Genomic DNA, 27,804 nt, shown 5'->3' with positions numbered 1-27,804 from the left:
TTGAGAAACTCCCAGACCATATACTCTTATGGCTACCCTGCAATTACAATGTCTTAGGCTTTGCTTAGACACTGTAGGGGCATAATGCTCATGAAACTATGCCCCTATCAGTGGTGTGGTGCACCCTGCCTTAGGGCTGTAAGGCCTGCTAGAGGGGTGACCTACCAATGCCACAGGCAGTGAGAGGTGGGCATGGCACCCTGATGGTAGTGCCGTGTCGAATTAGTCATTTTCTCCCCACCAGCACACAACAGCCGTGAGGCAGTGTGCATGTGCTGAGTCAGGGGTTGCCAGGTTGGCATAATACATGATGCAGCCCTTGGAGACCTTCCCTGGCCACAGGACCCTTGGTACCAGGGGTACCATTTACAAGGGACTTATCTGTGTGCCAGGGCTGTGCCAATTGTGGGAACAGAGGTACAGTTTAGGGAAAGAGCACTGGTGCTGAGGCCTGGTTAGCAGGGTCCCAGCACACTTTCAATCATAACTGGCATCAGCAAAAGGCAAAACGTCAGGGGGAACCATGCCAAAGAAGGCATTTCCTTACACATGCGATCAAACGGAAACTGTTACTTAACCAGTAGACATCCGTTCGTGCTGTAGATTCACGTGCCCTCCCTCCATGGAAGCCTGTGGCCGTTTTCAGTTACCCTATAATTGTATATATGTACATAGACTTGCATGGACATGTTTTCTATCTGTACTTCTTTTACTCTCTCTAACCCACCTGTGGGAAAACAATCTAACAAAGGACTTGATGCCCATGCGCAGTATCACCGAGAAGGAGGAGCCACTTGATCCTGTGACTCGAAAATGCTTCTTAAAGAAAAACAAGTTGGACCACTCCAAACCAAACACTAGATGGCCGGAGCATGCATGGAATGTAAATTTACAGCACTTCATGCCACAAACAGATGTCTACTGGGTAAGTAACATTTTCCTTCCAGTATCTCAGGCAGGACATTATTTAATTGTGGGTTGGCTTCCCTTCGAGGATGCTGCAAGAGTTGTTCTGAAGTCCTCACAAGAGTAAAGCGCGTGAGTCTAGTGGCTTCAGGGGCCGTCAGCTGGCTGGGGAGAGTATATGACAGAGAGAATCTTTTCTTCTTCAGCCTTCTTTCCTTTGTAGCTGCAACACCACAATTTCAGTACCAGTGCCAACACCTTCTCTTTTCAAGGCAGTCTGGAATGCATGTTTGAATAAGAATCCATGAACACTTTGATAGTCTGACCCCAGAAGAGTCTGACATGGAATAGGCAAATACTGTGTACTGTAGAAGTTTGCCAAGTGAACTAACTGGAGAAATATCGAAAAAGCATAGGGATCCCTAGAGCATCTTAGAAAATAGGAAAGTGTGGTAGCAGGCTGTACAAAAACGACAATGTGCTAGCTGGAGAAATATGGAAACTTATAAAACCCTGCCTGTAGCAGTTGGGTTGGTTACGGATTTGTGAAGTTTGGTATCTGGTGTCGCAACTCAAAGTAAATGCCAGGAAGTGTAAAAAAATGGCAATGACTTTCAACAGCTGTGATTCAGGACCCAGCTCTCATAGCAATATATATACATCAGGTGTTACCTCCTGAGGAAATATTGGAGCCTTTTAGTCGAACTGCACAGCTCAGAAGGCTGCAAAACAGATATGGTAAATATTACATTAGGTAAGCTGGCAAGGTTGGGCTACGTTTATGCCCTGCTGCATGAATCATCTGGCAGATCCACTGCAGATTAGACTTTCTGATGTGCTTCTCTTAGCCCCTTCTCTTGCTAGGCGAGTCCTTGCTTTTGGCCCTATTAAGTTATTGTCCGACCTTGATACTTTGCCTGATCAGCCTTCCTGGTTTGTCACCAGTTGTGAGCCTTTTTTTGAAAGGGCTTACTTATCTTCCCTCATGCACCCTTCTTGTGCCTCAGTGGGACCTTAATTTGGTCCCTTCATGTGCACACCTTTCAAACCTGTGTACAACTGTTATTTAAGGCTACTGACCCTTAAAACTGTTGTGCTTGTTGCAGTTATTTCAATGGACTGTCATTGAACTGCAGGCGCAGTCGGCGCTGCCCCCAAATACTACTTTGTTCCCAGAACAAACTGGTGCTTGGCACTCTGCCTTCAGGTCTGCCACATTGGTGTGGAATCCATGTGGGGCATTCCATTCTGCACCCTGCTCTCTTCTCTCTACCACATCCATCTGAGGAGGAGGCGAGACCTCAGTGGTTGGACCCTAAGAGAGCTCTGAGCTTTTGTAGTGATTGGACTAAGGAGCACTTGGTGGAGGACCAACTTTTTGTGGGATTCTCCAATGTTAAGAAGGGAAGGACAGTCCAGAATCAGAGCTGATGACGACTCATTCTTTATGTAGATGTGCTATGTATTTGCCAGGAAGGAGCATCTGGTGAGCTTTTGGACTCATTGTACCAGAGTTAATGCCACCACTACAGCCTTAGCCAGGGGTTTGCCAGTGCTGGACATCTGCTAGGCTGCTACATGGGTGACTGTGGACATCTTTAACAGGCATTGCTGCCTTGACTGCTCCTCAGGGATGGACATTTTTTCTGCTTAGTCCTGCAATAGTTTCTGGTGTGACGTTCCCTTCTCAGAACCTTCACCTTTTGAGAGGTACTGTTTCAGTATCTATTCAAAAGATGAGGAATCTCCATTTAGACGTACCCAGCAGAAGAACCGTTTGTACCATATGCAAAGCTTTTTCTGATGGATACTTTAACTACAGAGCCCTCAGTGACACCGACCACCACCATCCTCTTTCCCTTTCTGTTGAGTGTCTTTCTAGATATTGATAAGTTTCCCTGTTCAATTCTGCACACTGTTATGGTTCTGAATCTGTTACCGAAGCTGTGTGTGGAAGAGAGCAGAATGTTATGTTGGAGACTGACATCACTGTGCATGGGGGCATGGCTAATATAGAGCTCCACACCGTGACGTCCTGGGGCAGAGCAAGGCCACAGTGGAGTCAGATGATGACATCTATCGGTGTACGAGAGCAATTGCTGAAAAAACTTCTGGATCCACTAGCATTACCGAAGGTAAGTAATTTGTTCATCATATATAGATGACGTAATAAATGATGCAATGACAATTGAAATTTCTTTCTGGAGGATTGCCATATTAGTTGGTTTTGAATGAACATGTGTATGTTACCTGCTGTTTTACATCTGTTAGTTCATGCTTTTCTCTTTCTACACCTCTGTTTGTTCATTCTGTTACAATTGCCACACTAATATTTGTTCAAACTTAAATTTGTTTTGCAAAATATTTATTATCCACTGTTTCATAATTAGATGCTTGTTATTGTTTCTGCAATGGGCTCCTGATATGCAAACACGACCCCTGGCTTGTTGCATGCTAACATTCTACTAGGTATTGATTCTTTAGATTTATAATATCCATTGAAGACCAAAAACTGTATTTTTTTACATAGATAAAAGTATCCTTCAGTTCTTCTTCAACCTTGGCCTCAAGGTAAGTACAGTATTCCACTGTCAGTTAAGTTTTGTATGTTAGTACCAGCAAAATACTGCGTAATTCCAGCATATTGCTGTACTGAATAATTTACTGTTTTGCTTTTGTGCTACATTGGCTTTCTTTAGGGCATTTTAAAAATGTTTTTACCTATAACTTTGTACGATTTGACCTGTTCTCCCCAAATTCCAAATAGCTTCTGAAAGCACTTTGTTGTTGGACATATGATGTTTGATGAACGCTGATCGAAAACTTCAAAATTTGAAATAAGTATTTGGAGCTCTGTTCTTGAGCATTTTTAAAAATGGGACTACCAGAAGAGCAGTGAAATTAAAGGATGCTTAAAACTTTCTGTTCTCACCAAGTTTGGTTAGGACCTAGAATTCGCTTAAATCACTTCTTCTTTTAAGAAAAGCACAATAAAGGTATTGCTATTTTTGAGAGAACAGCTTATAGATGGTTTGGCTTTGTCAGATAAATCTAGCTTCAACAGATTGCCCATAGTTTGTGGAAAAGGGCATGCGTATTATTGTCTGGATTCATGGCTAACTATATTTGAAGCATTGAAAATGTGCATACACAACATGTGGAAACAAAATAACGGCTGCAACATTTTGATTGTTATGGGATGTTACACTTATTTTAGTAACTTCTGAATACCTTCTGCTGTATATGAAGTTTAACAAATACCTCAAATCCAACAAACATCCAATGAATAGACATCTGTTTGATCCACAATCCCAAAAAATAAACCACATTTACACATGTACTTAGGACGGGTAGTGGCTCTTGCGCTTCAGAAAGGAGTTGAAAACTTGAGAACACTTTATCAACTTCCAGTCAATCCACCTGAAACCTCACTGGCGGGCAGAACATGGAGACCCCTACTCTGCTTCTCATTTTGTTTTGACTTTATCAAAGTACTACTTGGCTGCTTTTTAGGTATGTATCAAATCCACAATATATATGGAATTATCTGTACACAGTTAAGCATAAATGCCACCAATTCAAAACTTACTCCCATTTTACAAACCTTGTCTGTGCAGCAATATCCCACTCCTAGCCAATTAATTTAATTCAGCATGTTTGGTCGGACCTGTCATATGCTACAAATTCATTATGGAGCATAGAAAAACTTTTTATTGGTACAAACACACTTGTCTAATGATCCAGTGTTCCCTGTACAACACATGCAAAACAAATATAATTCATCACATTCCCTACCTATTGTGATTGATGATGGTCCTGTATGTTACCAGAAGTCTGACATGTGCACTGCACACATTCGCTTCATTAATACTTAACCATGGAATCTCTTAGGCTATCAAACAAAGATGCATGTAAAATGCAGAGATACAGCCCAACATACTCAAAATGAATATGGATTTGTACACTATCCTAGTCATCGCACAGGCCACACACACAATCCTCACATACTCTGCTCACTGGTAAGTGGGGCTGTGCAGCTCTGCAGCTGCTCTGTCCTACCCTGGAAGTGATATAGGGACCACAACACGTCTACTTCAGTTTGTTCCTTTCTGCTACTTTCGACGTGGATCCTGAGTTCACTCCCTTGATTTCTGCCACTTGACAGACATTTTTTTTTCTAAAAATGTCACAAGAGCGCTAGGGACATTTCTCCCCTTAAAACAACAGTTTTCAAAAAGATTGCTGCAAACAGATGTCAGGGATAGACCCACAAAAGGTATAGATTTAGTGTCTTAGCTCCTCACACAACTCAAAGCTGTGCAACAATGCACTCGGATGAACCAAAAGCCATCTGAGGCAGTTAGGACATACACTGAGTTGCAGAGCACCGTAGGAAAGCTTGGAAGTCCCTTGAACTCGAACAAAGTCACTGGTGCGCCCTTGATCCCGAGACTGCTCCAGAGAGAGATCTTAATCTCACTTCAAGATTTTAGGTGAGTCAAAAAAGACACAAAATATGTAAAAACTTGGCTTCCCTTCTTCATGCCACTAGCATCAGGAAATGCCTCCTGTTTTCCTCAAGATGTCACCCACTGCAGAACCAAATCCCACATTAGTCCTGATCCAGCAAGAGTTTCAGAGTATATCAGTGGTGCTGCAGCAAATGTAGGCCATCAGAGGTGATGCTGAAAGTTTTCAGTACCCTTCCTGATCATGCTGGTGCACCTTTGGGCCCCTTGTTGTCTCTGGAATCCTCCAGTCTGGTTAACCCCAGCTGATCTATTCCCCCGACACAAACTGTGCCTCTTTCCCGCTCCCAGGGTCTTTCCCAACTTTGAGACTGTCACCCACACCACATCCTACCCCAGTCCTGGTTGCCGTTCTGGTTTCTCCATGCGTCGACACCAGCAATGCCAACGGATAAACCTATAGTCCTTTTAGACTTTGAAGGGAATCTACACCTATCCCACAGCATTCTGATTCTGACATGCTTTCTTTGCAGAATAGCCTTTCAGACCGAGAGCCATAGGATGACGGCTATGTCGGTGATAAATCGCAGCTAAATAGTGATGAGAATCTATTTATATACCTCCAGGAGGCCAAGTGACCTTGACACCTCTCCAGTCACTGTACATAATTAACCACCTGGCCCTTTTATGAAGGAATCTGCATCTTTCGCCATGGTGATAAGAAGAGCAACAGACGTTTTGATCATAATTTACCTCTGTAAGGTAAAGCAAACATGCTTAATGAGGTCCTGCAGCCAGGGCAGACCTCTTCATAACCACAGCAGACCTCTTCATAACCACAGCTCCCATTCAACGAAGCCCTCACAGACTCCCAGGATCTTTCCCCCATCAATAAACAAATTGCCTGACTGCACAGAAAAGCTCCAGGTGACCCATCTTATTCCTGCTGCATCCAACACTAGAGAGCATTGTGATTCAGGTTTCTATCTGCTGACTCAACTCAAATGCATTCCCAACTACTTTACCAGAGAGTGTTGAAACGTTTGGAGGAACTCAGTATAAGAATGTTCTATGCCAGCTTTGCCCTTTGTTCTTTCAACTTAAGCTTCCTCCTGGGATGTTACTCAAACACATTGTGTGACATGTTGAAAAAAATCTTGCAGCCCCAGACGACTTGTGTTGACATCCACTAAATAATTCAGGGCAGTCAAGACACAGTAAAGTAATTAGAGCAGGAGTGGACCCTACTGACTATCTGGGTAGGACAATTGATACAAACATGGTGCTTCACTCATGGATACGACCAACTGGTTTCACCAGCGATGTGCAAAAGTCCCTCATGAACATGCCATTTGATGGCACCCATCTCTGTGAAGACCAGGCGGACTTGACCCTAAAGAGCTTCATAGAAAACAAAGCAACAGCGCGTTCTTTGCCCTGCACCATCCATACAGCACTTTCCCTAACAATACTGACTCTTTCAAGGCTTCAGAAGAGGGTTGCTGCAGAGGCCACCACAATCTGTCTTTGCTACAGCAGTTCTCCCAGTGATATTGAGGTCTTATTATTTGCAAGATTTATAAAGTGCTTGCCTACCAATAAATGTTTCCCAGTGCTTGATCTCCTTACCAGACCCATCAGAATCCCAAGCAGAGGAAGCTATTGTGGAAGAAGGGGTGGAAACAGCCACGTTTTGAGTGCTTTAAAAAAGGCTAGGAGTTATTTACAGCTTCTCAGGGAATGAGGTAAAGTATTCCATAATTGTGGTCCCAATTTGAACCGACATTCAACAGGCAACAAGTGAAGAGTGTGAAGCAAAGTGGCAGAGGCAGTAAATCTAGATTGATGAAGAATTATTTCTGCTACATTATGTACTGTTTGCAGTTGTTTTATTAGAAGTTCTGCAACACCAAAATAAAAGCTATTGCCCTATTCTAGTCTGGAGATTACCAGAGCCTGCACTACCGTTCTGTGAGCAGAGGCTGGGAGGTACATTAGGATTTTCATTGAGGATGCCTAAACAAGTTCCAGCGACTTTAATTTGATGGTTCATATTCAATTTGTTGTCAGTCCAAACCCCAAAGTTTATAACCACATACATCGCTGAAGGGGGCGCTGGTGTGGTTTGGACCTCTATTGTTGTGAATGGATCTGTAAGATATGTCCAGATAGGAACAAGCTCAACCAATCCAGTGTTGTACCACAAACACCTGCTTTACTCAGTCTGGACAGTGAGATAGAATGGTCCAGTGTCAAATGCAGCACTGAGATCCTCAAGGATCAGTGCCACTGTGCCCCCCCCCCCCCCCCCAATTGTCTTATTGACAGTGCAAGTATTCTGTTGTGCTCAGTGCTATGATCTGACCTAAAACCTGATGGTGAAGGATGTGGTATACCATTTGGTTCAGCATAGGAGGTAAGCTGCAGATGAATGCGTTTCTCCAACACCTCCGCCAGTGTAGGCAGGAGAGTTATTGACCTGTAGTTTGACCAGATAAAAGGGTCCAAGTTAGTTTTCTTTTTTTCTTTTTTCTTTGTTTTTTTTTTAACAAAGGGGTAACCAAAACCTGTTTCCATGCTGAAAGGACAATGCCCTCTTTCGAAGAAGAACTAAGCAACAGCATGAATTGTTCCATAACTGGTAATACAAACTTCCCCGTGATCAAAGCAGGGTTGGGATCAAGGGGGGAGCCTGATCTAGTCCCAGCCAAGAGGGAACCACATAATGTCAAATCTCAAGCATAAAAGGAGTCCAAGGTACAGGAAGATCCATTGCTGGACTAACCATGCTCGAACCAGTAAAAGAGGCTTGGATATCAACCACTCTCTTTAGAAAGAATTCAGCAACTTTCTTGCATTGAACTTGCATGAAAGAGGTGGTGTAGGGGCAGTGTTGGCCTGGTCTGACAGACTTAACCCTGAAATGACTTCTAGGACAGTTTTTGGCTGCCCCAATTTTATCTAAATAAAACTTAGCCTGAGCTAGACCGCATGCTATCTGATAATTTTTAAAGGTACTTGGTATCTTACTTTGTCCTACAAAGGGTTAGAAGAGGCTATATCAGGTTCTGAGCCGACTGCTCCAGCCTCTGCTCTGAGCCAGTCGTTCCGTGACCTTCTCTGGTGCCAATGCTCCTGGCGCCACTGGCACCAGCCCCATTCTCCTCCCTGACAACTTACAGTTGGACCGATGTCGCACAACGCTAGTTCTGGAGCAGACAGGGCTCATTGGTCCTAGGTTGTTACCGGAGCATTTTCTGGAGTAGCCAGACCTGGGGAAAGAATGGACGGGGTCACTGGACCCTTTCTAATACTATTTAGAGACCCCAACTTCATTGGACTGGTATGAGGAACTAGGAGATGCCAGTGGACTGGACACCTCCAGATACAGATTTGCTCTCTCCACCTACCTTAGCTACAGAGGAGGGAGCATCTTACACAATGGTGGAGGTACTTGACCTCTAACTTCCCTCTCTGGTGGTCAAGACTAACCTCTTGATGAAAGTGCTTAAGCCTGAGGCGTCCTTATCCGAACCCGTATTACCCTTTAATGAAGCATTGACTGATTTCCTGCTGGGAACTTGGTACAAACCCACCACCAGGGCTCCTGTGAACAGGACAATTGCCTGCCATCAGCCTGCCTCTGGTAATCCTAGTTTCCTCACCCAGCGCCACACCCCTGAGAGCTTGGTAGTCCAAGTCTCAACTTTACAGGGCGTGTTCCCTGCCGACGCATGGACAGGGAATCCGAGAGGCTGGATAGCTTAGGCAACAAAAGGCTTTCTTCCACCAGCCTAGTATTGCGGTTGGTTAACACTGCATGCCTGTTGGGTCGTTATTCCCTTTCCTTGTGGGATATGGTTACACAAGTGCTGCCACAGCTCCTGGAGGAGTTCTGGGCCATCCTCTCCCAAGCAATGAAAGACGAGAGGGATGCAGCGAAGTTCACCATTAGGTGTGGCTTGGGCACAAATGATTTGCTGGGCAGAGCGCTTTCCTCAACAATGGCCTTGAGGCGTCAGGCCTAGCTGAGAACATCTGGCTTTTTGGGTGATGTCCAGACCAACCTCATGGACATGGCCTTTGATGGGACTCATCTCTTCAGAGAAAAGGAGGACTCCTTGGGCCTCTCAGTGACACCTCGCCCCCAGTCTGCCTTTTGACCCCTCTTTTACTACAGAAGGAGTATACCACTGTGCCAGCAGTGTGCCAGTCACTGTCCTGCACAAGCTTCCCAAGCTGTGCGCATAAGTGGACGCGGTGCATTCTGACCCAGTGGGTTGTTACTCCTGCTACTTTGATTTCCCAAGAAGAACAATGATCTTCCCCCAGTTCTAGACCTCCCAAACCGTCAATCTCTTCTGCAAAAAGTAGAAGTTCAGGATGCTCACTTTTGCTCAGGTCTTGTCTGCAGTAGACCAAGGAGACTGGTTGGGAGTGTTGGACGTGCAGGATGCAAATTTTCATGTCCTTATCCTCCCTGACCACAGACATTACTTGTGGTCAATTAAAGGTAGTCCCCAAGAACGTTCAGTTCACTGCATGCACCCCCTTTGGCCTTACCAGCCCCCCTCAGGTGTTCGCCAAGGTGATGTCGGTGCTCGCAGCCCGTCTGTGCAGCTCAGAGGTTTGTCTTCCCCCTAACTCGATGACTGGCTGTTAGAGGCAGGCTCGTCCCAGGCTGTCATCCCCCACTTACAGACTACGATGGACCTCCTGCATTCAGTGGGGTTTCACTATAAACGTACCAAAGTCACACCTGACTCCTTCTCAGACGCTCCCTTTCATCAGTGCAATTCTAGATGCAGTGTATTTTTGGGCTTATCCATCCAAGCATCTAGTCCAGGATATTCAGGTTATGATACCGATGTTTCAGCCTCTGTCCTGGATTTTGGGGAGAATGATTCAGGTTGCTGGGCCGCTTCCTGCATCCTGCTTGTGACTCATGCCAGATGGCATAAGCGGGCTCTGCAGTACGACTTGAAGTTCTAGTAGGCACAACATCAGGGAAATCTCACCGACATGATCCGGATCATGGAAGGAACTGCAAAAGACCTGCAGTGGTGGCTGCTGAACTGCGATTGGGTCAAATGCAGACTCCTCTCCTTTGCCCAACCAGATCTGACAGTAGTGATAGATGTGTCAGCCCTGGGATGGGCTCCGTCCTCCACATCCATTTTATAGAACTCCTTGCGATGTGGCTATCATTAAAGGCATTTCTTCCCTCTGTCAAGGGGAAGTTAATGCCGGTGTTCACGAACACCACCCCCACCATGTGGTACTGCAACAAGCAAGGTGGAGTGTGGTTGTGGACACTTTTTCAAGAGGGCCCTGTGTCTCTTGACATGGCTGGAGCAGCAGGGCCTAACGCTGGTGGTTCAACATCTGGCAGGTTCTCTGAACGCTAGGGTGGACAAACTCAGCCATCATTGCCTAGCAGATCACTAGTGGCTTCTCCATCCGGATGTAGCACAAGGACTCTTTCAGGAGTGGGGAGAGTCTTAGTTAGATTGCTTCGCCTCCAAACGCACAATGTCAGCAGTTTTGAGTGTTGGAATTTCCAATGCGGCTATTGCTTGGAGACACTTTTAGTCTCAAGTGGAGTTCAGGCCTCCTGTATGCCTTTTCACCCATTCCATTTCTGCCCAGAGTTCTCAAACAGATCAGGAACGGCTGGCCCTAAGTTAACATTGTGGCCCGGACTGGACACGCATAGTCTGGTATCCTGAGCTCCTGAAAATGAGCATTTATGATCAGGCTGCCCCATCGGAGGATTTTTTGTTGCAGCAGCAGTGGCGGGTTCTGCACCCGAAACTGTCAACATTTCACCTTCTTGATAAGAGAAGAGGTGGAACTCCCCTGTCTGCACCCAAAAAGCATTGTTGTTCTCCCTTGACAGCACAAAAGATTTCCAGGTGGACGACCAACTCTTTGTGGGGTATGTTGGAGTGAAAAAAAGGTAAGGCAGTACAGAAGTGAACCATTTCGTGCTTGGTTGTTCTCTGTATCAAGATATGCTACACTTTTGCTAAAAAGTAGCCTCCTGAGGCCTTAAGGACCCGTTCCACCAGAGGAATAGCTGCGACCAAGATATTTGCTCGTGGAGTTCCAATCCTGGACATCTGTCAAGCAGTAGCCTGGGCACTGCTGCCAGGACAGTCAGGTCTGCAGGGACGGGCATTTTGCTTGTTTGGTCCTGCAGCACTTTCTAATTTAAAAAACGTTGTCTGCAGCCCACCATCAGGAGGATATGGCTTGGTTATCTATTCAAAGGTAAGAAATCTGCAGTTAGAAGTCTCTTTCAGATGAACAAATAATTTAGCTTCGGTAACACATTATCTGATAGAGGCTGTATCAAGCTGCAGATTCCTTACACCCACCCCTGCCTCACAACTCTGCGGACAGATTTCTAGGTGTTAGGGATGATCCCTTTCAATGCCTAGTTTGGACACACATTCGTCAGTTCACTCCATTACTCTGCGCTTCTAGCGTGGAAAGTCATAAAAAGTAACTGATGGCCGCGTCCCTGGGTGGAGCCTTTATAGGTGACCGCAGCTTTTGTTTGTTTTGCTTATTGTTTGACAACTGACGCGGCCAATCTCCGAGACTTAAGGTGAGTATTGCGTAGGAGTCAAGACCACACCAACAGGTCACTCCGTGCGGCACTGGGGCAGCCCAGTGCAGAGGTGTAGTACGGCATTGGGTACCCAGTGTATTTCAATGGAGATTGGTATCCATGGAAATAGGCTGCAAACTCTGGCCAGGAGGCCAGTCGGGGTAAACTAACCGGTAGGTTACAAACATGGGGTGTTCGGGGGACATAGGTGCTCCTTTGGTCCTCTTCTCACCAGGTCAGGGGCAGCGAATGCAGAGGTGGCCATTGATGTCAGGTTTCTGTGTCCGGAGGCACTCACGGTGAGGGATCCTGTGGTGTGAGGCTGCAAGTGTTGTGGGGAAGTCCAGGAGGGGTGAAACCACAATGGACTCGAGCTCAGGAGTGCTGAGGGACTTAATTCACACCAGGGGCCCACTTCTACTTGGGCCAGAGGCGAACACTGCTGTGGTTGTTTTAGGCTTCGGGTTTCTCTCACCACAGAAGCCACAGAAGAGAAGGCCTGCATGCAGAGGCCGCAGGTGAATTTGGAGAGTCCAAGAGGGGCGAAATCACGATGGACTCTGACTCTGGGGAGCTGGGTAAACTTGTTGGCACCGATGGTCCACTTCACCTTGGGTCGGGGACGGCAGGTGCAGTAGTGACTTCAGGGGTCTGCTTTTGGTGGTTCCAGAGGCTTCAGAGTCCCTTCTTTGGAGGTTTTCCTGTGGGAAGTGGGCATAACCCTGTCCCAGAATTCCTAGGTACGTCCTCTCAAAGATGGCTACCTCTGGAGAATCTGTGCCCACCTCGCAGTAGCCCACCTTAGGGGGGGTACTAGCCTGGAGCTGGCATGCCTACCTGACTCTCTAATTTTCCTGCCTGTCCAGGATCCAGATAGGCTCTGGACAGTGGGGTGGCTTCCTATCCTGTGACGGAAGCCAGATTTGCATTTTAGGAAAGATAATCAGAAGGTCGTCCTATTGAATGGGGTGTTACAGCCTCTTCCAGGACAGGCTTTTGTTCTGTACCTCCTGAGAGCAGAAGGTTTTCACCCTAGGGGTCCAGAATGGTGTCCCGGGTGGTAGACTGTCAAACTGGTCTGTGAGCTGAACCGAGGCTGATAGTGTTTCAGGGGGCACCACTAAGGTGCCCCCTGGGTAGATGTATTGGTAAATCCAACACTGGCATCAGTGTGAGTTCACCAATACAAGATGTTGGATACCAAACATTAATATCTTCAGTGAAGCCATCATGTAGTGAGGGGTCCGTTAGGGTGGCACAATTCATGCTGCGACCATTAGTGACCCTCTTTAGTACCCCAGGCCCTAGGTACCAGGGGTACCATTTAGTAGAGACTTCTAGAGGTGCTAAGGGATTTGCCAGTTGAACAGTTTTGGGGGAAAGAACATTGGCACTGGGGACCTGATTGGCAAGGACCCAGTGCACTTCAAAGTTGCATCAAATACCAGGCAGAATGTGTGTGTGTTTTGGGGTACTGCAACAAAAACCCAGTCTATATTGTGGGACAACGCTCCGGAGACTTGATGCAGGAGGGCTGTCATTTGCTCTTCAAATGTTCCGTTAAGTGGGTACAGGATTCGGAGAGGGGATGTGATGGTATTCTTGAAATTTCATAGTCTAAATGGAAGGAGGTTCCAGTCCTATTTTAGACCATGGCCCATTGAATGCCTTTCAGGAGCAGGGCAATTCAAGATGCCCACGCTGCCCCAGATTTATTCTGTTCTAAAAACAGATTTTCTGCCATACTGACCTTTCAGGGTGCATATTTCCACAAGCACACACTATGGCTCCACAGGCATTACCTGCGGTTCACTGTGGACAAAGATCGCTTTTGGTTTGCTGTGCTTCCCTTCGGCTGTACCTTTGCCCCTCAGGTGTTAACAAAGGTGGTGGTGCGTATTGCCCTGCTTCAGAGGTCAGGCGTGAGTGTATTCCTGTACCTCAACAACTGGCTCTTGGAGGCGTGCTTAGCAGCTTTAGTCGTGGACCAACTCCAAATGACTACTGCACTAGTGATGTTGTTGGGATTTACTGTTATTAAGCTCGTCACACCTGAGCCCCACACAAAAGATCCTGTTTATTGGGGAACTGCCTTAACGCTTCCACAACAAGCCTGTGACTCATGATATGATCCCGATGTTTTCAAAGCAGCCCTGGATCTGGGTGGAATGTCTCAAAGGCTTCTTGGTCTCCTGTCCTGATGCATCCTTTTCATCTCAAAAGGCAGGTGGCACATGTTTGCACTGCAGTGGGACCTCAAATCCCAGTGGAGCCAGCATTAGGATTTCTTCTGACTACATCCAGAGTGCCAAGGGCACTGCACTGGCTCTCCTGTGATGGCTACTTGATGCCAGTTTGACCTGCCTCTGGCCAGTTTTTTTCCTATGCAGGGATTACGGTTCTAACAGATGCTTTGCTGCTGAGTTGAGACGGACACCTGGGAGAGGCAATGATCCGAGGGATCTGGTCATCAGCAGAGCAGCAGCTATAAATCAGCATGTTGGTGCTTCAGGAGATCTGTCTGTCCCTGAAAGCCTTTGTGTTGTACATCAGAGGGAAGGTGGTGCAGGTCTTCACGGCCTACAGAATACCATGTGTTGCTGAAACAAAGGTGGATCCTGTGCCAGGAGGCGCAATGTCTCTGGAGGTGGCTGGACCAGCAGAACATCTTCTTTGCAGTCAATCACTGGGTGAGGTCCCTGAGCACAGCCGCAGATTTATTGAGCAGGCATCACGTGGGGGCCCATGAGTGGTTTTCCATCTAGAGAGTTAGTTTGAATTAGCAGTTTTGGTAATTCTGCGCCTTGGAGTTTCCTTCAAAGTGTGCATTAGAAAACCCATTCTGGATGGACTGGACAGGCAGTCTCCTGCACAGCTTTCTTCCATTAGCTCTCCTGCCGCAGGTATCGAAGATAATCAAAATGGAAAGGCTCTGGTTTGGTTATTGTCATCACTCTGGACTGGGCCAAGAGAGTGTGGTATCAGATGCTGTTGGGCCTAAGCATTTGTCCTCCGATTAGGCTTTCGTGATAGGAGGACCTCAAATCTCAGACACAAGCCGTGGTCCCTCATCAGTCCCCTCAACTTACACCATACGTGGTCATTGAGTGCCGCCTCCTAAATGAGTTTGGCTTGTGGTCCCTGTGACCAGGTGCCCTTCCATGAGATTTATTTATACTGGGACAAGTTTGTCACTTTTAGCCCAGATTAGAAGGATAAACGTGGACCTAAATCATAAAATTAGAGCAGACGTCTAAGGGCCCAGTTCACAATGGTAAACCTAGACTTGAAGTCTAACATACAGCCTCCCATCCTAAACAGTTGGTAAAGCAATCATCATGCTATTATTTCCAAATGTGCATTATTTTCCTTTAAAGGCTTGACGTTAATCAGGTGTTTGGAGAGTCTGTTTGGCTCTTTTCTTATTCCTCTGTGTTTTATACTGCTCAGATCACACAGGAAAACTAACAGACAAGGCTGTTATTCTTTAGTATGGTTTGTTTATAGCAAAAACATTTATTTTGTGCTCCTCGTCTCCCAAGTTAATCTCTTTGTAATATTTTTGATTGTCTTATAAATACCAGTGCAGACTAAGGACTGTATCAATAAGTGCCTTCTTCTAGCTTCAGTTTTTTAGTCATATGCCCATTGATCTTGATGAATGCAGTAGGTGACTTGCAGTGGGTTAGAATCAGTCTGTAATTCCTCTGTTATCCCTAGCACTTGCACAAAGAACAGCACAAACTATCCAATTTCTTCTCACAGTTAACTTTGATCTGCTCTGCTTGTACTGTCTCCTTCGGACTTCTTAATTGCGCCACATACCTCACATTATTTAAAAACCATATATCTGGTAGTGTTTCGATTTATAATAAAGTCCATTCGTAAGGATGAGTTTAGTATAAATGTCAGCGGCTAGCAGCTGTGGTTTTGCGCAAGGCTCATTCAAACCCATTTGCACTTGCTTTTAGGATAAGCATTGTGAAAGATTGTGCCATTTAACAAACTTTAATATTAGATGCCCGCTTCATTCATCTAGGTAATTTGTAAAATGCTGACTGATAACTTTATAGCTCCTTTGGACAGCAATGCAAGTATGGTGTAAAGTAGATAGGGTCTTTAGAACAAAGTAATACGAGTTGATGTTAAAATAACCAGAATATTGGGTTCAGGCAGATTTCTTAACGGGTTCAGTTGAGAGATTTTCCTGAGAGGGCAAAATAGTTTGTTTCAGGGGTACGAGTGCATTCCATAGTTGGGCACCCAATCTCCCAAGGATCTTCTTTCATGTTTTAACTGTTCACTGGACTTTATGGGATTGGATGTTATTTAGTGCAATGGACATACTTGGTGGTGGTTGAGAGAGTGTGTGGGTATACAAAGCTTTTGGAAGTCTATCAGGCCTTTGTTCCAGTAGGCCTTTTAGTCACCCACATGTGTACTGAATTTGATTGTAGCACCTACTGAGGGCCTGTAAAGTGCTTTCCGGTCTGGTTTGACAGGTAAGAACAGCTTGTAGGCATGTTCTTATAGCCAGCATCATCAGAGTTCTTGCTAGCTTTGCTTCTGGAGGTTTAGCCTTCTACCTACTTGTGAGAATAAGTGCAGATAACCCTTGGTTACCTGCATCGCTGGGCCTTCCCTCCTCTTTCCTCTGCCCCCCTTTCCTGACATTTAACCCTCACTCCCTATATTATCCAGCTTGGGTGTCCGGTTAAACAGTAGAGTGATGTTCTGTGGTGACTTTGATGTTTGGGTCTGTTGCAACCTTGTGCCCTACCCTTGCTCCTCACACATCCTGCCCTTCTTCTACTAATTTTGCCCCTAAACCACAGCTCTTTGGTGAGCTTACCCAAGTCGGAGGCCTGCATATTATCAGTTCCTGTGAATAGCTCATTAACAGCTTCCTCTTCTATAAAGCTTAAAATTGCCGCTCCTGGGTATCTCCCTTGGAAACACTACTGTTTGGTTTTCTACTTCTCTTAAATTCTTCTCAGCCCAGGCCCCAGGGTAGCCTCCCAGACATAGTTCTGTGGTGGCTGCTGCTTCCTCTTTGGTCTGCAGTCACTGTTTCTTGGTAGCTCCACAGACGCATCACTTTTGTGTCTGCTTTTCCTGAGTAACCCCCATAGACCCAGTACTGTGGTATTTGCTGCTTCCCCTAGGGTCTGCTATTAACAACCAATGGGTTGTACTCCTAGACACATTACTGTATCATCTGCTACAACTCCTACAGTATGCCATCTGTGCTCTGAGTAGCACCCTTGCATGTTTCTTGGTTGTGTAGACTCTGTTATGTGGCCTCTGCTCTGTCTCGGAGGCTCTGCCATCACTGATCTCTGATTCTGGATAGCCTTTAGACCACATGTTGGGTTGACTGTGCTCATCATTGTCGTCACAGCACCTGGATAGCCCCATAGATTCACTACTATAATGTCTGCTTATTGCTGCTGGGTTTCCCATCATCTCTCAGGATAGACCGCTTTTAGACCTTCCAGTCAAGTTCCACTTAAATCATGGGCTAACCATCAGTGCCCCTAAGAGGTTTGCCACTGGATCCTTATTGTTGAAAATGAATTATTTCTTCTAATGAACATTCTAATGAATAGTCCAAAAATAATTACTTAAATAAAACTGAAGAACATAACTTATTGGTAACAATTCAAATAGCATTCGGTGGCAAAGCTTGTGCCTCTCTAGAACTACCTCCAAAGCTAGTCGTCCTCTGTTGAATAAGCAGCATCTATCCTTCTAGACTTAAACACCATGGTATAATAATGCAACACAGCATCTGGTGGTTGCGCTCTCATTGCTTCATATTTATCCACCACTGGTAAAAGCTTCTAGTACTCCGCACCCAAACATATTACAACAGCAAACCATACATACACAGTATGAAAACTGTACAGCAGAAACTAGTCTAATATCCAGAACAAGATTATCTCCAAATATGCCAGTCACATCATATGTGCCACGCAAATGAACATGTAGCCAACTACACACCTGTAAGGAAATGCCTCCTTGGCATGGTTACCCCCTGACTTTTTGCCTTTGCTGATGCTATGTTTTGAATTGAAAGTGTGCTGAGGCCTGCTAACCAGGCCCCAGCACCAGTGTTCTTTCCCTAACCTGTACTTTTGTATCCACAATTGGCACACCCCTGGCATCCAGATAAGTCCCTTGTAACTGGTACCCCTGGTACCAAGGGCCCTGATGCCAGGGAAGGTCTCTAAGGGCTGCAGCATGTCTTATGCCACCCTGGAGACCCCTCACTCAGCACAGACACACTGCTTGCCAGCTTGTGTGCGCTGGTGAGAATAAAATGAGTAAGTCGACATGGCACTCCCCTCAGGGTGCCATGCCAGCCTCTCACTGCCTATGCAAGTATAGATAAGTCACCCCTCTAGCAGGCCTTACAGCCCTAAGGCAGGGTGCACTATACCATAGGTGAGGGCACCAGTGCATGAGCACTGTGCCCCTACAGTGTCTAAGCCAAACCTTAGACATTGTAAGTGCAGGGTAGCCATAAGAGTATATGGTCTGGGAGTCTGTTTAACACGAACTCCACAGCACCATATTGGCTACACTGAAAACTGGGAAGTTTGGTATCAAACTTCTCAGCACAATAAATGCACACTGATGCCAGTGTAAATTTTATTGTGAAATACACCCCAGAGGGTACCTTAGAGGTGCCCCCTGAAACCTTAACCGACAATCTGTGTAGGCTGACTGGTTCCAGCAGCCTGCCACAACCGAGACCTGTTGCTGGCCCCATGGGGAGAGTGCCTTTGTCACTCTGAGGCCAGTAACAAAGCCTGCACTGGGTGGAGATGCTAACACCTCCCCCAGGCAGGAGCTGTCACACCTGGCGGTGAGCCTCAAAGGCTCACCCCCTTTGTTCCAGCACCACAGGGCACTCCAGCTAGTGGAGTTGCCTGCCCCCTCCGGCCACGGCCCCCACTTTTGGCGGCAAGGCCGGAGGAAATAATGAGAATAACAAGGAGTCGTCACTGGCCAATCAGGACAGCCCCTAAGGTGTCCTGAGCTGAAGTGACTCTAACTTTTAGAAATCCTCCATCTTGCAGATGGAGGATTCCCCCAATAGGGATAGGATTGTGACCCCCTCCCTTTGGGAGGAGGCACAAAGAGGGTGTACCCACCCTCAGGGCTAGTAGCCATTGGCTACTAACCCCCCAGACCTAAACACGCCCTTAAATTTAGTATTTAAGGGCTCCCCTGAACCTAAGAATTTAGATTCCTGCAACTTACAAGAAGAAGAGGACTGCTGAGCTGAAAGACCCCTGCAGAGGAAGAAAAGAAGACACCAACTGCTTTGGCCCCAGACCTACCGGCCTGTCTCCTGCCTTCCAAAGAAACCTGCTCCAGCGACGCTTTCCCAAGGACCAGCGACCTCTGAATCCTCAGAGGACTGCCCTGCTTCAAGAAAGACCAGAAACTCCCCAGGACAGCGGCACTGCTCCAAAAGAACTGCAACTTTGTTACAGAGGAGCAGATTTAAAGACCCCTGCAAATCCCCGCAAGAAGCGTGAGACTTGCAACACTGCACCCGGCGACCCCGACTCGACTGGTGGAGAACCAACACTTCAGGGAGGACCCTCCGGCGACTCCAAGACTGTGAGTAACCAAAGTTGTCCCCCCTGAGCCCCCACAGCGACGCCTGCAGAGGGAATCCCGAGGCTCCCCCTGACCGCGACTGCCTGACTCTGCAATCCCGACGCCTGGAAAAGACCCTGCACCCGCAGCCCCCAGGACCTGAAGGATCGGAACTCCAGTGCAGGACAAAACCCCCCTGGTCTGCCCTCCGAAGACGCAGGTACTTACCTGCTGGCAGACTGGAACCGGGGCACCCCCTCTCTCCATTAAAGCCTATGTGTTTTGGGCACCTCTTTGACCTCTGCACCTGACCGGCCCTGAGCTGCTGGTGTGGTAACTTTGGGGTTGCTCTGAACCGCCAACGGTGGGCTACCTTTGACCCAAAACTGAGACCTGTAAGTGATTTACTTACCTGCTAAAAATAACAATACTTTACCTCCCCCAGGAACTGTGAAAATTGCACTGTGTCCACTTTTAAAACAGCTATTTGTGTTTTATGTGAAACGTATAAATGCTACTGTAATTATTCAAAGTTCCTAAAGTACTTACCTGCAATACCTTTCAAATGAGATATTACATGTAGAATTTGAACCTGTGGTTCTTAAAATAAACTAAGAAAATATATTTTTCTATAACAAAACCTATTGGCTGGATTTGTCTCTGAGTGTGTGTTCCTCATTTATTGCCTGTGTGTATGTACAACAAATGCTTAACACTACTCCTTTGATAAGCCTACTGCTCGACCACACTACCACAAAATAGAGCATTAGTATGATCTCTTTTTGCCACTATCTTACCTCTAAGGGGAACTTGGACTCTGTGCATGCTATTCCTTACTTTGAAATAGCACATACAGAGCCAACTTCCTACAACACCTATTTACACATCCAGTGCTTTCATCTCCCTCAAGTGGTCCCCTCCCCATATCTTCTCTAGTTAATAACACTTAAATTCCATCACTTCACAATGTAGCTGTTAAACGCCGTATCAGCATAGTTATCTGGACTATCAAATCATGTACCTTATCCTTTCCCTGGATTTTTTTTTTGCCAGATGGATAACCTTCAAAGCAAGGTGCATGCTCTTTCAGCACTGGGGTTCAGACAATCTTCTTTCAACAGAAACTCTGCACCTTTTGTCAAAGAACATCACTATATTGCAGACTGGTCATTCTTGAACATCTCACCCTTCAAAGAGTTGCTAACTGGTTGCAACTAGTTTTCTAACTTGACAGCCGATTCTGTTATTTGATCCCTGATGAAATGAGAAAAGTCAACAATCCCCCTTAAATTATTGATTTGTCTCAAAGATGGCTGTTTCCATCAACATAATTACATGGTGCAGATGATTCTTTGTAATTTGGAAAGGATTACATTAGAGGGGTGATGAGGGACCTTTACTACTGTCACCACCAGTAATGCATTTAATCATTTAAATTACATTTCTTGAGGATCATTCCCTTCCCTTTGTACTAGTATACATGATTTGAAATATACACACATGTAGCTAGTAGATGAGCAAAACATTTGGTATAAAGTTCTTTGTGCATAAGAATTAATATTGGCGCTGCGATTAACGTGTGGAGTGCAATACTAAACGATACTACAACAGTGTAGCTTGAAGGGACTCTAGAGTCCAGCAAAACAACAGGGTGTAATCCACCACAGTGCAAGACCAATAATAAACCTGTGGGAGAAGCTTTTTGATGGTCCAATAATCTTATTGAACACAAAGAACTTTATACCAAATGTTTCATTCACCCACAAATGTCCTACATATGCTTCTTTTGTAAAACTTGCATAATTTAATTCAGAAAGTAGGTTTGCAATTACATGTATGTGAACTCGAATTTCACAAACCTCACACAACTCATGCTATGTAGGACATACTAAATCCAGCATCTTTCCAAAATGTTGCCAGGGAACCCAGTGCAAATCTGATAGATTTGTGAGCTTGTCAGGAGTATGAAGTGCTATGAAAATGTATTTGATGGATAATTCTGACTGCAGATTTCTTACCTTTGAATCTATCTCAGGTGCTAGACTGAATGCTGAAGCTTTTCAAAGCAGGAGCATCTGTGCACCTATATTTGGCTCCCTTGGGTCCACATCGCTCTCAAGCCATCCGAGGAAGTGATTAAACAGAGCTGTATAAAGACCTCACTCCTGCACGCTATCCGTTCCTTTCTTTCCTCTTCTTGTAGTACAGCTCTGGAGCTGTTCTCCCAATTTTTAATTGCTGTTTCTAACTACTCGAAATGTACCTGGTTTGTAGTTAGTGATAAAATGCCTCTACCAAAAACCAGAGGTTTTATCCCATGCTGTGGCTGCAGGAAGCAAGTATGAGTCCTTAATCCACTTTGTCGTCCTGCTGTGTCTAAGGTCTAGCCATAGCTCCAAGTCTTGAAAATAAATGCTCTCTGGTTCACTGTAAGGCAATCAAGGAGCATCATCTAACACATCAATCTCCAAACAGCAGTGTCACTCAAAGTTGTTGTACACTGGGCATGGCAAAGATGAAGTTGAGAGAGAAGTCCCACACTGGGCCTTAGAATTGTTATGAGATTAACAAGATGCAGCCACCAACTTGAGATAAGCCCCAGCCTCTTCACCAGTGGTAGTACTACAGTATGCTGAAATACCTATTTGGAGCAGATTCTTTATGCAATCAAGGGCTTCAAAGTGCTTCACCTAACGAGGATGACTGAGGATGCAGTCAAATTACTCTTACCGATAGGTGCTGGCCTCTAATTAAACTTACAGAATGCAAGTTGTCTACATACCTTCCTTTAGACAGAATTGGAGTAATCAGTGGAGCCTCCCACTGAAGAGAACGTCTCCTCGGGGTAGAAGCCTTCACAGCAGCAGACTTCTTGGATCTCCAGTTGCATTGAGACGTCTTGCAGCCGGTGCTGGCTACTTCAGAGTAGTTAGTACCTTCTTAAGTGTTGACAACATGGTCTCCCCCCATTCTCCTCCTTCTGTGCATTGCTCCATTACTGGGTGCTGTAGTCCTGACTCCAGGGACCTAGCCTTTTTGACCCAGCACCCGACTCTTGAGAGGTTGGTGGGTCATGCTTCCACCAGCTGGATGAATCACAGTCCATTCCCTAGTGCATCTTCAGACAGTCAAAGCACATTGATGTGCTTGGCAAAATATATTTTTTTCTCCTCCATTTTGGACTGTTTTCTGACCTCAGTCTTCCTTCTTTGATGCTGCTCAGATGCCTTGTGAGGTTTGGACAGTGAGATTTTACGGGCCATCCCTAGTGAATTTAGGGACACCTTGGCTCAGACAATACAAGATGGACAGGATACAGTCAGATATGTTTTGACGGCTAACCTGGACACTACCAGCTGTGGGATTGTGCTATGTAGTCCAGTGCTCTGATCCGGTGTCCTACCAGGCTGCCCACTAGAGCATTTAACGATGTGAAGTAATCCCATATAGATATGGTCACCATCTGTCCCTATACAACGTGTTATTGTTTTTGCTATGGGAACACACTGTTTTGAAGTTGGAAGGGTGGAATGTAAGGTGTCAAAACCCTTTGGACAACACTTTCCAGACTCCTGTGGAGTCCAGTTGGCTGACAGAACTGGATGAGGCTGGTGAACTTTAGCCCTCCCCAGGTACAGATTTACTTTCTCCTCCTGGCATGACAACTGAGGTGAGTTCCTCTTATCCTGAGGTATTGAGGAGAGCGACTGTGGTCTTAGATTGGCAGCTTCCCACAGTGGAATTATCCACAGATCCTTTAGTGGACGTTCACCTACGTGAGACGGGAGTGGATTTTTTACTCCCTTATAATGAGTCTTTATATGACCTTTTGCTAGGAACTTGGGTGACACCAGTAACTAGAGCTCCAGTTGACGGGCTATATCCCATAGGCATCAACCTGCCCCTGGGGGCAGTTTCTCTTGCAAAATCTCAACACAAAAGGTCTGGTGGTGCAGGCTGCTACGGCATCTGCAGACCTTTGTGTCCTTCCTTTGGTTGCACCAACTAAGGAGTCCAGGTGGCTGGAACATTGTGTGAGAAATATTTTCTCTCGCAGCAGTCCAGCATTAACGTCGTTGAACACGGCTTGTTTTCTTGGCAGATTTTCTCATGCATTATGGTATTCAGTGGCATGCATACTGCCTTCCCCTTCAGAGGAATCCTGGGGTGAACTCCTACAGGTTGTGCAGGATAACCAGGAAGCAACTTAATTCACCATAAAATGTTGTATGGACACCCCAGATTCAGTGGGTAGAGCTATGGCTCAGTCTGTTGCGTTGCGCAAACATACATGGCTGCGTCATTATGGGTTTTCAGAGGCTGTACCGAAAAGCCTGAAAGTTATGCTGTTTGATGGTGTACATTTAATTGGTGTACATGCGGATTTGACTTTCCAGCAACCTAGAGCTGGTCGGTTTGACAAAGCCACCTAGACATGTCTTTGAATGTTCTGATTGGATTCTTTCTTTCTGACTTCTGAGGAAAGAAATGTTTATACATGACTGAGGTGGAGTATGTATTTCATCTGATGACCACCAATGCAGTGGTCCTGCTTAATGCATGGATTCATGATTATTGAGCTCACCTTGTGATTCTTTACATGTTTTGTCATGACCCTTATTTCCATCCTTTTAGGATAATGAGGGATATTGTAGGTGCATCCAATCTGAAGGACTCTTTAACTGGAGTCATATTCTTTAAAGTAAACCCTATCATCTCACATTAAGTGGGCAAGTTTTTCCTACTTGGTGCAGAAGTGGTGACTTTCTACTTCAAGTCTGTTTTTATTCTTAGTTGATGACCTGATATGTCATACAGTTTTCTTTACTATGCTGAAGAGACATGCTATGCATATCCCGCCATCTATTGTTGGGCTCGGAGTGTTACAAGTTGTTTTTCTTCGAAGAAGTCTTTTCGAGTCACGAGATCGAGGGACTCCTCCCATTTCGACTCCATTGCGCATGGGCATCGACTCCATCTTAGATTTTCTTTCCGCCATCGGGTTCGGACATGTTGCTCTTCGCTCTGTGTTTCGGGTCGGAAAGTTAGTTAGAATCTCGGAAAAAACGTCGGTATTGTTTGCGTTCGGTATCGGGTTAGTTACAACAGATCGACACCAAATTTTGAAGAGCTCCGGTGGTCCTTTGGTTTTTTTTTCGATCCCCCGTCGGGGCCTGGTCGGCCCGGCCACGTGTGACTTCAAGGCTGATGGAACGGACCCCATTCCGCTTCTGTCCAAAATGCCATAACAAGTATCCATATACGGATCAGCATCTGGTCTGTAACTTGTGCTTGTCTCCAGAGCACAAGGAAGATACTTGTGAAGCCTGTCGAGCGTTTCGGTCGAGGAAGACATTAAGAGACCGAAGAGCCAGAAGACTGCAGATGGCGTTGACGCCGACAGGACAAGAGCGTTTCGAGGAGGAAGAAGAAGCTTTCTCCATCCACGAGTCGGACTTGGAAGAATTTGAGGCCGAAGAAATGCCGAAAACCGTGAGTAAGACGTCGAAACATAAGACTCACGAGAAGACAACAAAAGCCCAGGGGACGCCACCGCCAACAGGCCATGGCTTAACCCAAAAAATAGGTGACCGACCCAAGGCACCGAAAAAGGGCACGCTTGTGTCGAAGTCATCCGACTCAGGTCGAGATACCGCCACACAGCAATCTCGGACCCGAGACATCGGCTCCGAGAAATTTCGGCACTGGGACAGCGGCACCGAAGAAGTTCGGCACTGAGACACCACCACGCCGAAAATAAAAAAGAGTTCTTCGGAGCCTAAAAAGACATCCGAAAAAGTTTCAGTTCCGAAACATCCATCCTTGGAGCCGAAAACAGGTTCCTATACAGAGGAACAAGGATTGTCCTCCCAAATGCAAAAGCATAAATTCGGAGAGGAACTTGAAGCAGTAGAGCCAGACTATACTCAAAGGAGGCTCCACATTCAAGAAGACACAGGGAAGATAACCACTCTTCCCCCAATTAAAATAAAAAGAAGACTTGCCTTTCAAGAAAAGGACAAGGAGCCACAGGCAAAGGTAGCAAGAAAAACAACTCCACCACCGTCTCCACCACCATCAATGCACACATCACCGGTAACAACTCCTCCACTGATGCACTCCCTGACTCATACTACAATGAGTCAAGATGATCCCGATGCATGGGACCTTTACGATGCTCCAGTATCGGACAACAGCCCAGACTCGTACCCTGCGAGGCCATCACCACCTGAGGACAGTACATCTTATACACAGGTGGTCGCAAGGGCAGCTGCTTTCCATAACGTCACCTTGCATTCCGAACCAATTGAGGATGATTTTTTGTTTAACACGCTATCCTCCACTCATAGCCAATACCAAAGCCTACCTATGCTCCCAGGAATGCTAAAACATTCAAAACAAATCTTTCAGGATCCTGTTAAAGGCCGAGCCATAACTCCAAGGGTGGAGAAAAAGTACAAGCCACCGCCAACAGATCCAGTTTATATTACAACACAGTTAACACCAGACTCAGTAGTTGTGGGGGCAGCTCATAAGAGAGCGAACTATCATACCTCAGGGGACGCACCACCTCCAGACAAGGAGAGTCGCAAATTTGATGCTGCGGGCAAAAGGGTTGCAGCACAAGCAACAAACCAATGGCGCATTGCCAATTCACAAGCACTTTTTGCAACATTTCATAGAACACTTACCCAAAGAGTTCCAGAAAAGAGCACAACAAGTGCTGGAAGAAGGACAAAGTATCTCTAATAATCAGATACGGTCTTCAATCGATGCAGCAGATACGGCTGCAAGGACAATAAATACTGCAATAACAATAAGAAGGCACGCATGGCTGCGTACTTCAGGATTCAAGCCGGAAATTCAACAAGCTGTGCTAAATATGCCATTTAATGAACAGCAGTTGTTTGGGCCGGAAGTCTACACTGCTATTGATAAACTCAAGAAAAACACGGATACAGCAAAAGCCATGGGCGCACTCTACTCCCCGCAGAGCAGAGGCACATTTCGCAAAACACCTTTTAGGGGAGGGTTTCGAGGGCAACCTACAGAAACCACAACATCACAAACAAGGCCCACTTACCAAAGCCAATATCAGCGGGAGGTTTTCGGGGGCAATATAGAGGGGGACAATTCCAGAAAAATAGAGGAAAGTTCCAAAGCCCCAAAACTCCTCAAAATAAGCAGTGACTTACAAGTCACACACCCCCATCACAGAACACCTGTGGGGGGAGACTAAGCCAATTTTACAAACATTGGGAGGGGATAACAACAGATACTTGGGTACTGGCAATTATCCAGCATGGTTATTGCATAGAATTTCTCAAATTCCCTCCAAATGTCCCACCGAAAACACACAATATGTCAAAACAACATATAGATCTTCTAGGATTAGAAGTTCAAGCATTGCTACAAAAAGAAGCAATAGAATTAGTGCCAAAACAACAGTTAAACACAGGAGTTTACTCACTGTACTTTTTAATACCCAAAAAAGACAAAAGTCTAAGGCCTATACTAGATCTCAGAACATTAAATACATACATCAAATCAGACCACTTTCACATGGTTACATTACAAGACGTAATCCCACTGCTCAAACAACAAGACTACATGACAACACTGGATCTAAAGGATTCATATTTCCATATACCAATACATCCTTCACACAGAAAGTACCTAAGGTTTGTATTCCAAGGGATACATTACCAATTCAAAGTGTTGCCATTTGGAATAACAACTGCGCCAAGAGTTTTTACAAAATGCCTGGCAGTAGTAGCTGCACATATCAGAAGGCAGCAAATACATGTGTTCCCGTACCTAGACGATTGGTTAATCAAAACCAACACGCAAATACAGTGTTCACAACACACAAAATGTCATAGAAACCCTACACAAACTAGGTTTCTCGATCAACTACCCAAAATCACACCTTCTGCCGTGTCAAACACAGCAATACCTAGGGGCGACAATCAACACTGCAAAAGGGATTGCCACTCCAAGTCCACAAAGAGTTCAAACATTTCACAATGTAATACAAGCCATGTATCCAAAACAAAAGATACAGGTCAAAATGGTAATGAAACTGCTAGGCATGATGTCTTCATGCATAGCCATTGTCCCAAATGCAAAGCTGCACATGCGGCCCTTACAACAGTGCCTAGCATCACAATGGTCACAAGCACAGGGTCAACTTCTAGA

General features: G+C 45.7%; 1 protein-coding gene across 3 annotated transcripts in view; it reads left to right on the top strand.

Moving 5' to 3' along the window:
* OTUD4 (OTU deubiquitinase 4) overlaps nucleotides 1–27,804 on the top strand; it is a 449,310-nt gene that overhangs the window by 413,667 nt on the left and 7,839 nt on the right. For all 3 annotated transcript variants that reach the window (XM_069242606.1, XM_069242605.1, XM_069242607.1), the window contains one exon: nucleotides 3,437–3,477. In XM_069242606.1, the coding sequence (XP_069098707.1) occupies nucleotides 3,437–3,477 (41 nt within the window). The remainder of the gene's footprint in view (nucleotides 1–3,436; nucleotides 3,478–27,804) is intronic.

The sequence above is a fragment of the Pleurodeles waltl genome, chromosome 1_2 (genome assembly GCF_031143425.1).
Source record: "Pleurodeles waltl isolate 20211129_DDA chromosome 1_2, aPleWal1.hap1.20221129, whole genome shotgun sequence".
NCBI classification, from domain to species: Eukaryota; Metazoa; Chordata; class Amphibia; order Caudata; family Salamandridae; genus Pleurodeles; species Pleurodeles waltl.
Note: the sequence above shows the minus strand (reverse complement) of the source record. Positions and strands in the feature narration are given on the sequence as shown.